The 10,528-nt window shown below is 48.0% G+C and overlaps 2 protein-coding genes and 1 long non-coding RNA gene across 3 annotated transcripts in view; 1 reads left to right on the top strand and 2 right to left on the bottom strand.

The window, feature by feature from the left end:
* Nucleotides 1-13: 13 nt before the first annotated feature.
* Nucleotides 14-4,592, bottom strand: LOC129673317 (uncharacterized). The gene is made up of 2 exons (XR_008719645.1): nt 4,317-4,592; nt 14-3,669 (listed from the first exon to the last, which is right to left on the bottom strand). It is a non-coding gene; the product is annotated as an uncharacterized LOC129673317 (long non-coding RNA).
* A 74-nt stretch (nt 4,593-4,666) lies between these two features.
* On the top strand, nt 4,667-5,905 carry Tomm22 (translocase of outer mitochondrial membrane 22). The gene is made up of 4 exons (XM_055603069.1): nt 4,667-4,797; nt 4,961-5,079; nt 5,489-5,606; nt 5,770-5,905. Exons 1-4 carry the CDS (start codon nt 4,681-4,683, stop codon nt 5,842-5,844), a joined length of 429 nt encoding a protein of 142 aa, XP_055459044.1. The 5' UTR covers nt 4,667-4,680; the 3' UTR covers nt 5,845-5,905.
* A 2,003-nt stretch (nt 5,906-7,908) lies between these two features.
* Josd1 (Josephin domain containing 1) overlaps nt 7,909-10,528 on the bottom strand; it is an 11,846-nt gene continuing 9,226 nt past the window's right edge. Inside the window, exon 4 of the mRNA XM_055603067.1 lies at nt 7,909-9,888. Within this exon, the coding sequence (XP_055459042.1) occupies nt 9,789-9,888 (100 nt within the window). The 3' untranslated portion in view covers nt 7,909-9,788. The remainder of the gene's footprint in view (nt 9,889-10,528) is intronic.

Consider the following 10,528-nt stretch of genomic DNA (forward strand, 5'->3'; position numbering starts at 1 on the left):
CAAACAAGAGCTGTGTGGGTTCCTGTAGAAGTATCTTTTATTGTCTAGAAGAAATTGTAGTCTCAGAGGCTTACTCCCTCCATCTGCTTACCTAGGCCTACTCTTGGAACCTTCTAACTTCTGTATAATCTAGTCTAGGTCTAGAATGTTTTCAGCTCTGAGACTTAATTCTGAATAAGCTCACACTTTCTAGCTCTTTCTGAAGTCTGGCTGGCTGGGTCTACCCAGCTGTCTGGCTTAAAACTCTTCTAGCTGACTGATTCAAACTGGCTTCTCTCAGCTTCTGACTGAATTCCTCTGCTTGGCCTCAAACTATCAATCTACAAATCTTCTGGCTCCATGTCATTGTCTGGATCATTCTATCTTCACCTGCGTCTAGTCTGTTCCCTGTACAACCTGTCTCTGTAAAACTCTCCCAGTGCTTTTAGCACTTCTGAATTCCACGAACTGAACTGCCACAAACTCTACTGCACTCCTCAACTCACTGACTCAACAGAACTGCCTGAACAGCACTGACTAGAACTCAGAGATCTGTATGCCTCTGTCTCCTGAGTGCTGAAATTGATGGCATATACCACCATGCCTGGACCTAAGCTTTTCTCTACCTGAAACTTGCTCTATACCAGGCTTGCCTTGAACTCAGAGATCTGCTTGCCTCTGTCTCCTGGGATTAAAGGAGTGTCTGTATTCCAGCCAGAGTCCACAGTTGCTGGATTAAGATTCTTCTGCAGGTTCCTCAAAGAAGTAACCAGAGCCGGGGTCCTAAGTGTTGCTCCACCCAAAGACAGGATTTTCAGGATTGGGAGAACAGCACCTTGAAGTGGGAAACCACACTGGAAGAGAAATAGTGACTTCATGCTCAAATTCCTCTGCTTTCCTGCTTCAGGGAGGTGGCACTGGTGGCCCACTTGGTGGGCCAGACCTATTGAGGAGTGGATGGCATGGGAATCGGTGCCCAAGTTAGTGTGAACCAGCCTTCTCCAGTCGGAGGGGAGTCTAGTTCTCAGAGTCCAGCAGGGGATGCGACTGAGGCACGGAGCCCAGGGCCTTAAACTGGGGACCACTACAATGGTTACCTCCTCCTGAACCGGTACTGAGCCTGGCAGTGGGCTCAGTCCTTTGCACACTTCCCCTCACCCCCTCGTCCACTGCCCCATGTGGAGGCCAGAGGACACACCTCACGTCCCCTCGTGTAGTTAGGACATGCCTAACTACATACAAGACACACTGTTCAGAGACCAGTTTGGAAACTGCTTTAGACACCAGTGCAAGTGCTGGAAGCCTGAGTCGCGGTCCACAGTGACAGAGGATGGGACTGCCGACATGGAGGCCATAACTTGTAGCAGCTCCTAATGGCCAGCAGAACACTGCAGGGGGATGGACAGGAAAGCATAATAGAGAACCACAGCTCACAACCTCACTTCCTGATCCCAGAACAAGTGCCAAACCTGGAAATCTACACCCCCCACATACACCTTCTTAACTCTATTACATTTTACTTTTTATGGGGCATGTGCCCTACTGCTCCATGTGGAGGTCAGAGGACAAATGTCAGGGGTCAGTTTTTTTCCTATGTGGGTCATGAGGACCAAACTCAGGTTGTCAAGCTTGGTGGCTTGTGTTCTTATCCCATGAGTCATCTTGCTAGCCAAAGAAAATGCTGCATCCTGGAGAAACCATAAAAGGGTCCAGATACATCATATAGGTGCAGAGTGTGGAAACCTGGGGTTTGCTTATGTCCAGGCCATGTTTTTGGCAACCATTTATCGAGAACTGCTGATGCTGAACATCTTTGTTTGGTTGGTTTGTGAGACAGGGTTTCTCTGTGTAGCACTGGCTGTCCTGGACGTGTGCCACCGTGCTGGCTAGCATGTCATTCTTAAGAGTTTCCTTTTTGGGTAGATACCTTTTTCAGGATCTGGCTAGAATTCTCCCTCAAAGTCTTTCTCTGTCAAACTAGAGGCGGACTAGTGCTGGCCCGTTGACATTCTTTCTTGTAATCATGGCAACAGTTTTGTGAGTTGGAGTAGGGAAGGACTGTCACTAAAGAGCTGAAATAGAAAGTTCTGTGGGCGTGAGGCAGTATTAGAGGCAGTCATCAGAGGCCTGATGACTGCGCCTCGGTGTGCAGGTACAGGCTGAATCTCACAGCTTTTGTTCGCTTCCCCGAGAGACCTATATGGCTCCAAAAGTAAGAGCTTCACCTCCAGCTCCAAATTCTGACAGGACACAAACAGGAGTGGCAGGTACTGTAGCCCTGAGGGAAGAGGACTCTCCACCCACCCACATCCTTTAGTCTGTGTGACTTCTGGCCTGGATTCCACTTACTGTATGTGGCCTTCGCTGCTGGGCATTTGTCCTTGAGGCCCACAAGTGCTTGTCACACTCCCCACTTCTGGAGTTGTGTCCTCTGCTCCTGGCTCAGGCTTTTCTGGATCACCTTGTCCGCCCCCTAGTGGTCTCAATGTGCCAGTGCATGCTCCCACTGTTTTTTGATCTCTTAGCAATTTTATGATTGTTGAAAACCCTTTCGCTCTTTTTTTTTAAACACTCTTTTTTAAAACTCACGTATGAGCTGGACATGATGTTGCATGAGCTTAGTCCCAGCACTTGGGAAAGGCAGGTGTATTTCTGTGAGTTGGAGCCCTACATAGAATTCTTAGGACAGTGAGGGCTACATAGAGAGGCCTTGTCTCTAAAAAATACAAAATCAGTGGTGTACACCTGTGATCCCAGCACTCTGAGAGGCAGAGGCTGGCAGATCTCTATGAGTTCGAGGCCAGCCTGGTCTACAAAGGGAGTCTAGGACATCCAAGGCTACACGGAGAAATCCTGTCTTGGAAAAACCTAAAGAAATGAATAAAAATAAACAAATGAATAAAATAAATAAATGGTTGTGTTTGTGCACCTGGTACAGTGGTGCATGCTGCAATCCAAGCACTCAGGAAGGCAGGGGTATCTCTGTGAGTTGGAGGCCAACACAGTCTACAAATGGGTCCAGGACAGCCAAGGCTACACAGAGAAAACTATCTCAAAGAAAAGTAAAAGCGTGTTAGAATGCACAAAGCCCTGTGTTTGATTCCCAGTATCACCTACCAGTGTGATGACACACGCGTGGCCTCAGGTGGAGGTAGAAGGATCAGAAATTCAAGATCATCTTTGACTACAAAGTAAGTTCAAGGCTACCCTGGACTACATGAAACTAAGCCTTAATGTGGGAGAGAGTGAGTGGCCCAGTGGGTAAAGATGCTTGCTGCTAAGCCTGAATTTGATCCCCGGGAACCACATGGTGGAAAGAGAGTGTGGGGGGGGGCATTCACCAGAAAAGACTGTTCCAACATGGGGTTAAGCCAAGAGGAAATCTGAACATCCTACATTGGATGTTCAGGATCCCAGGCTAGCCTGGTGAGCCTTTCTCAGGGTGTGTTTTTAAGCACAAAAACCACGTTCTGGGTTGACATACTTCGTTCGGGTAACAAGAACAGTTAACCAGAAGCGGGACTACAGAAGCCAAAAAGCAATGTTAGCGCAATTTAGATACTTTACCGTAACTTTGGACTTTGATGTATTAGGTCTTAAACTTTTGGCTGCTGGTGCTGTCCATGCGATGAATTTTACAGACTGAATGGTACTTCCATCATGGAGTCAGTTGTGCTAAGGTCTGGGGCCCTGTTACAGAGAGAACCAACTTCTGCAAGTTGTCCTCCTCGACCCCCATAAACACAACGTGGTATATGTGTGCCCATGCACATACACACATAAAAGTGGGGTTTGGTTTTGTTTTCTTCCTGAAACAGGATTTCTCCGTGTAGCCTTGGATGTCCCGGAGCTCTCTCTAGACTAGGCTGGCTTTTAATTCACCTGCCTCTGCTAGGATTAAAGGTGTGTGCCACCACGGCCCAGGAACCATGTGATTTTTTTAAAATAAGATTCAGTTTTTCCAATTATGTGTTGTTGGGTCTGGTTTAGCATTTAAAATCACTTACTAATCTCACAAAGGACCCAAGTTCGGTTCCCAGCATCCATGTCAGGTAGCTCATGACTGCCTGTAACTCCAGCTCCGAGGATCAAAGGCCTCAGGCCTTCAAGGGCACCAACTCAAATTATAAACATAATTTAAAATAAAAAGTTTAAAATAATCGCTGTTGGGTGCAATGACTCACGTTTTAAATCCCAACACTTGGGTGGTTGAAGCAAGATAAGTCTGAGGCAAGTCTAGGCTACCACCGCAAGACCTTCAATCCTTTGGAAGGCAGAGGCAGTCCTAGTTCAGCCTGGATTACACAGCGAGACCTGTCTATGAAAGTATTGCTCACCTGGCAGTGGTGGCGCAATCCTTTAATCCCAGCACCCGGGAGGCAATGGCGGGCGGATCTCTTGAGTTCAAGGTCAGTTCCAGGACAGCCACGACTACACAGAGAAACCTTGTCTCAGAAAAACAAAACGCAGATCTTTTTAAAATATGCAGGTTTCAGAGCCCAGCCCAGGCCCAACTACACAAGATAGCTGGGATGCAACCGCAGGTCTCCTTGAGCAAGCTCCCGACTCTTAACTGCCAGTTAAAATTAAGAGCCTGGCGACACGGAGGGGCCGGGCGCTCTCTCCTCGCTTCCGGAAGACGCTCTGTCCAGCGGTGGGTCGCTCTCGCCGGCTCCCTTCCGCTTCCGGTGTCCTACAGCCATGGCCGCCGCCGTCGCTGCAGCCGGCGCAGGGGAGCCGCTGTCTCCCGACGAACTGTTCCCGAAAGCCGAGGCGGAGAAGGCCGAGGAGGAGTTGGAAGAAGACGATGACGACGAGGTGCTAGGGCCTGCGGGGAGTGGGGCGGGAGCGGGCCGTCGGGGCGTGGGCGCCGCGAGCCGGGAGGGCGGCTTCTCCGCGCGGCAGCAAAGGGCCGGGCGCCGGGTCGGCGGCTCCGGTGCTGCCGCCGCTTCGCCAGTGACCCGCACCTCCTCCACCACAGCTAGATGAGACCCTGTCGGAGAGACTCTGGGGCCTGACGGAGATGTTTCCGGAGAGGGTCCGGTCCGCCGCCGGAGCCACCTTTGATCTCTCGCTCTTCGTGGCCCAGAAGATGTACAGGTAGAGGACGGAAGTAGAGACACTGGGAGTGTGCATGGAAGAGTGACTGTTGTCAAAGGACACCGGGCCATGGAAGCCGCAGACCAGAGTTTGAGTGACCTTGGTTTCATTGTCATACCCCTAGTGTGGTTGGTCGTCTGCAGAGTGGAGTTCTTGTCTGACAGGGTGGTTGTGGGAATTCTTTCAGGTTGTCTAAGGTTATTATATGCGAGGCTTATAAGGATGTACTGAAATCGCTAAGGGTAATTACTGCGCCTCTTGCTCCCGCTAGGAGTTTGGTGCAGGGAATGGGTAGGGTACGCTTTCAAAAACATCGAGGAAGATAATGGAAGTTCTGTCACCGGGTGGATCTTGGCCAGGTTGTGTGCTTTTCTTTTCATGTTTCCACACACACACTCTCCCTCTGCAGATTTTCCAGGGCAGCTCTGTGGATAGGGACCACTTCCTTTATGATCCTGGTTCTTCCTGTTGTCTTTGAGACAGAAAAGTTGCAAATGGAGCAACAGCAGCAGCTGCAGCAGCGGCAGGTAAGCGCATGCTCAGGGCTTTATAGGCCAGCAGGGAGGCCCAAGGAGTACATGGGCACTTAACCCCAAGCGGGCGTAGGTCCATGTACTAATAGGTGCCTGACTGCTCAGCAGTGTAGAGTTTGCCATGGGTGTCTTAACACTTTCCTTTTTTCTTTTCCAGATACTTTTAGGGCCTAACACAGGGCTGTCAGGAGGAATGCCAGGGGCTCTACCTCCACTTCCTGGAAAGATCTAGATTGTTACTTCTGTGTTTGTCCTGGTGGGAGAACTTTGAAATTCAGTTGTGTTGAAACTGCTGATTGTTTGATTTTTTTTTTTTTTTTTTTTTTGGTGGGGGGAATTTTTAATTTTTTTGTTTTTGTAGAACTTGTTTTTTTTTTTTTTTTTTTTTTTTTTTTTTTTGGTGGGGGACTGGGGACACATCAATCTAATTAACAGAACTTTCTCCGTTTCTCATGGAGAGACCCTAGCTGCACCTGTGCCCTTCATAATGCCCTCACTTGTTTCATGTTCTCACTTTGATGCTGGAATACAGCCATGTGGAAAGTTTTCACCTCTATTCCTTTAGTGAATGCTAAGGAAATTCTCATGCCCATTGTGGGAGAGAAGCAAGCCCCCTCACCATTAAGGGCTTTTTTTTCTTTTCTTTTCTTTCTTTTTTTTTTTTTTTTTAATGGAAATATCTAGGACATGTAAACAATATGGAACTGACAAAATCCATTACAGCTGTAGCAGACAACCGTCACCAGGAACCCCATGTACTCTGGAGAGAAGGGAGGCTGGCTCTAGCTTTAGCCACACGAGGACTGTGGACAGAGCAGGCACTCATTTCCTCTGCACATTCTGGCTCTTAGATCTGTGTGTGTATAAAAAAAAGACGACAGTACTCACTTTTTGTACTTAAATATTAAAAGAACTCCAACTAAAAGTGTCATTGCTGTGTTTGTGACAAGTATTTTGCACTTAGGCTGTTTTAGAAAGCCAAGGACATTGCCTGCTAGACTTCCCCTGCTTAAGCCAGCACCTCTATTTCAACCTCATTTTATGTGTCTAAGTTGCAGAGTTTTCTTTTTTCCTTTTTTTTTTTTTGATTGTTTGTTTTTGTTTTTTTGAGACAGGTTCTCTGTATAGTCCTGGCCACCCTGGAACTCATTTTTGAGGCTGGCCTCAAAAAGCTTTTTTTCTTTTTTTTAAGACAGGGTCTCACTGTGTAGCCCTGGCTGTCCTTAAACACCTTCTGTAGACCAGAGCTGGCCGTGAACTCACAAAGACCAACCTGCCTGCCTCTGCTTCCTTAGTGCTGGGATTAAAGGCATGTATCACCATCACTCAGTTTTTTAAGGTAGTAGAGATTATTGCCCTAAATTCAAGTATCACTTCCAGACTCTCCCACAGAAAGTGAAGGACAGACTGTAAATGTTGAGTCTATATTGAAATAAAGCTTTACAGTGGGTGTTGCCATCTAGTCTTGAGAGAGGGGAAGCTTGCAAATAAAGCTTAGCTAATTCTTGTTTTTATTTGGGATAGTGTCTCCATAGCCCAGCTGGCTTTCAACTTACTCCTCTGAGTGCTGGGGGATTATGGGCATGCACAGCTGTTAAAGACGGATTTCTTTTTTTAAGTAATTTCAGTGAGTCTCTAATGGATCCAACTTTAGTTCTATCCAGGAACCTTGCAGTTTTTCCACTCAGTGTTGGTCTTTTGTTTTTCTCTTGAATGAGGTCTATATAGACCAGGCTAGCTTCAAATTCAAGATGGCCTGGCCTCTGCTTCCTGAGTGCTGGGATCAAAGCTGTACCACACTTAAGACTGACTGTGGTTTATTGTGCAGGTTTTCTAAGCCTTTAAGGTGGTCAGTTCTCAAGGGCACTCTTGCTATTTGGGAGGTTGTGCTATTACTATGGGCTAAAGACTGCTGCATCTATATTGAAACCCAGCCTTCCAACCAGGCCACTGCTGTGTGCACTCCAGGCCAGCAGCTCATGGGTGCCTGGCCTTTCACTTGCTAAATAGGGAAACACAGTCAACAAGTTGCAAACTCCAACTCATTTTTAAAACTAAAATTCCCATGTCCCGGGTATGTTTATTTTCTGAGGCAGGGTATACCAGCTGTATCCCAGCCCGACCGAACATACAATCTTCTTGTCTCATCCTCCCAACTGCTAGGACAACAGGGTGGTTGGGGCACCTCGCACTAAACCTCACCAAATGAATACTTTGGCTTGGTTTTTCAGGCAGGAGATCCCCTTTATGGCAAAAATCATACCAGAGGTTTTTACATAATAAGGCAACAAGCAGATTTGTGTTCAGTTTTTCATTTTTAATATTTGGTTAAACAAAATACATCTTTGTAAACAAACCCAGCACAAGGCCAACAGAAAAAGGGAGTAAAGCAAGAAAAACAAAGCCTAGGGCTGCCCCTTACTGGGCATCAGGGTCAGGACGCCCCTTCCTTAAAAGGAACGGGGCTTTTTGCCCGTGGGCATCAACATGGGTCCCTGTTCCTAAGCACCAGAATTGGATATGAACAGAACCAGCCCTGAAATGCTTAAGCGTCTTTGTACATCCCACTGGCTCACGGACTCCTCCTACATGGGACTCCTTTGCAGTGCCATTTGCACAGGCCCAAGCAGATCTGTAGGGAGAAGTCTCCTCTTCCCAAGAAATGGCTTACTACACCGACAGTGCCAAAGGACCCAAGGTCCTGCTTGTGACAATCAGCAAGGTCGGCTGTAACTTCTGGCTGGTAGTGATTGGAATGTCATTGTGCAGGGGCAGAGCTCCCCATGGTGCCAAGCAGATCTGGTGTAGAAAATGGTGCAGATGACCGTGGCTGAATTTAATGCAGGAGCCACTTGGGGCCTCTGCTACTCGAATACAAAAGGGCCTTGCTGGATTGAAGATACATGTGCAGAAAAAGTGCTGGTGTAAACATGCACTCCAGTCACAGTGCGGAGATACCCCCCGCTTCATTCCCAGTAAGCTTACTCAGGATTGACATGCAAGCCCCAGGGCTAGCTCTGCTGCCAAGGAAGAAGCCTGGCCAGTGGGGTGGTTCTCAGACCTGCAGAGACCATGGATCCATAAGGGCTGGCTAGATCACCTGCCTGCCCACCAGCCTCAAAGGCCACCACAACACACTGGTGTGTAGTATGGTACTTATTTCCTCTCATTTTCCAAACTTACAAGAGAAAAATGGTCTAGAACTACTTGAGTTGGGGTCGAGCCAACCCTCAGTTTCTAAAGGAAACGACACAGAGATGCCAAGCCCAGAGGCTCTAGCACGATGCACACAACCAGACTGGCAATCGGGATGTGCCTGCCAGTTCTCGCTCTCTAACTGTGAAGCTTGCCTTCATGGCAGTTTCCTTCCCCAGCTCTGTCCCAGACTGTGGAATTTCATGTCAACAGTATATGTGTTTCTGATTTTGCAAAAATGGCCCGACTAGGAGTGCCATCCCTCCTCACTGTCTTTTGCCCCAGAGCCTAAGTCAATGTAGTGAAATGGTAGGGACATAACTGGAATGAAAACACTGTCCTAATATGGCTTTAGCCACATAACATTAGCTATCTCTTTCACCATTGTCTTGCTGGAATACTGTGCAATTCACCTACTTTGGAATATCAGAACTTTTCATTATAAAACTCCAAGGCTGGCTGATTAAAAGGGGGATAAGAGGTGGCATTGTGGATTGCAGATGGCATGCAATGCCACCGCTGTGAGCTTGACAGTTTCCTGAGACGCTTATGCTCTGGGTCCTTTGAGCCAAGTCACTGGCCTCTGCATGTACTGTGTCCTCAGACCTGGTGTCGCAGGAGAGGAAGGAAGTAGCCTCCCTGTGCCTGGAGCATCAGTGGCACTACCAGCAGAACCTGTGTCAAGGCCTCACAGAGAGGGGAAAATAAGCAACCCCCTCCCACAAAAGACCCCCTCTCACCTCCCTCTCTGAAATAGAAAAGGGTGTTCAATGGCTTGCCCTAAGTGTTCAGAGCTCCTACCTTCTTCCCCTGGGCACAGACAGTGCTGGGAGGCCCTGTGACAGTCCACACATCTGTCCTATTGCACTGGCAAATCTGAAGGGAAAACCCAATGAGATGTTTGGGGAAGTGGACTGTAGAGGCCACAGCACATCAAAGAGGGCTGGAGGGTTGAGGTGAAGAATAGGTCTGGCAGAACTGTCACACATCTGCCCTCCAGCTCTGATGGGCTTCCACTTCTTCTGGCACCACCAGTAGGAGTTCACAGTTTTTTCCTCGCAAATGGTATTTTAGAAATTTCCTATGGAAGAGGGAATAGGCAACAAGAAATGAGATGCCAGTGAGTTGCAGACTGCAGTCCTGGAGCTACCCATTCACCAGAACCCTCCCCACTCACACTTAAGGCAATCTTTTTTCCCCCTTTCCAAAACAGGGTTTCTCTGTGTAATCCTGGTTGTCCTGGACTTCATCTGTGGACCACACTGGCCTCAAACTGGGAGCTCCACCTGCCTCTGTTTTTTTCCCCGTGACAATCTTAAAACTCCAAGGGTGGCTGACTGTGATGGTGCACACCTTTAATCCCAGCACTCAGGATGAATAGGCAGGTGGATTTCTAAGTTCAAGGACAGCCAGGGCTACACAGAGAAACCCTGTCTCGGAAAACCAAAACAAAATAAGGCTCCAAGGGTGACTGGCTCTTATGAGATTCCAAGTTTGGTTACTGTTCCGTTGCTCTAGAATTCCAGTCTGAATTTCTGCTCCTCCACATATATTGCTGTCACTAGTGGCTGACGGTGACAGGACTAGAACATGGCACATTCTGGTGGGTACACAGGCACCATACAGAAATAAGTAATATAAGGAGAAAACTTCAGTCACGAGGCTAGGTGTGGTGGTGTGGATGCCTTTAACCCCAGAAGACAGAGCTCTAAGTTAGAGTC

The sequence above is a fragment of the Psammomys obesus genome, unplaced genomic scaffold (genome assembly GCF_907164565.1).
Source record: "Psammomys obesus unplaced genomic scaffold, mPsaObe1.curated_primary_1811, whole genome shotgun sequence".
Taxonomy (NCBI): domain Eukaryota; kingdom Metazoa; phylum Chordata; class Mammalia; order Rodentia; family Muridae; genus Psammomys; species Psammomys obesus.

Coding starts and splice junctions, on each gene's coding strand:
- Tomm22 (XM_055603069.1), top strand. CDS start 4,681: ATGGCCGCCGCCGTCGCTGCAGCCGGCGCAGGGGAGCCGCTGTCTCCC. Junction 5,080..5,488: donor GTGGCCCAGAAGATGTACAG/GTAGAGGACGGA, acceptor CTCCCTCTGCAG/ATTTTCCAGGGCAGCTCTGT. Junction 5,607..5,769: donor AGCAGCTGCAGCAGCGGCAG/GTAAGCGCATGC, acceptor TTTCTTTTCCAG/ATACTTTTAGGGCCTAACAC.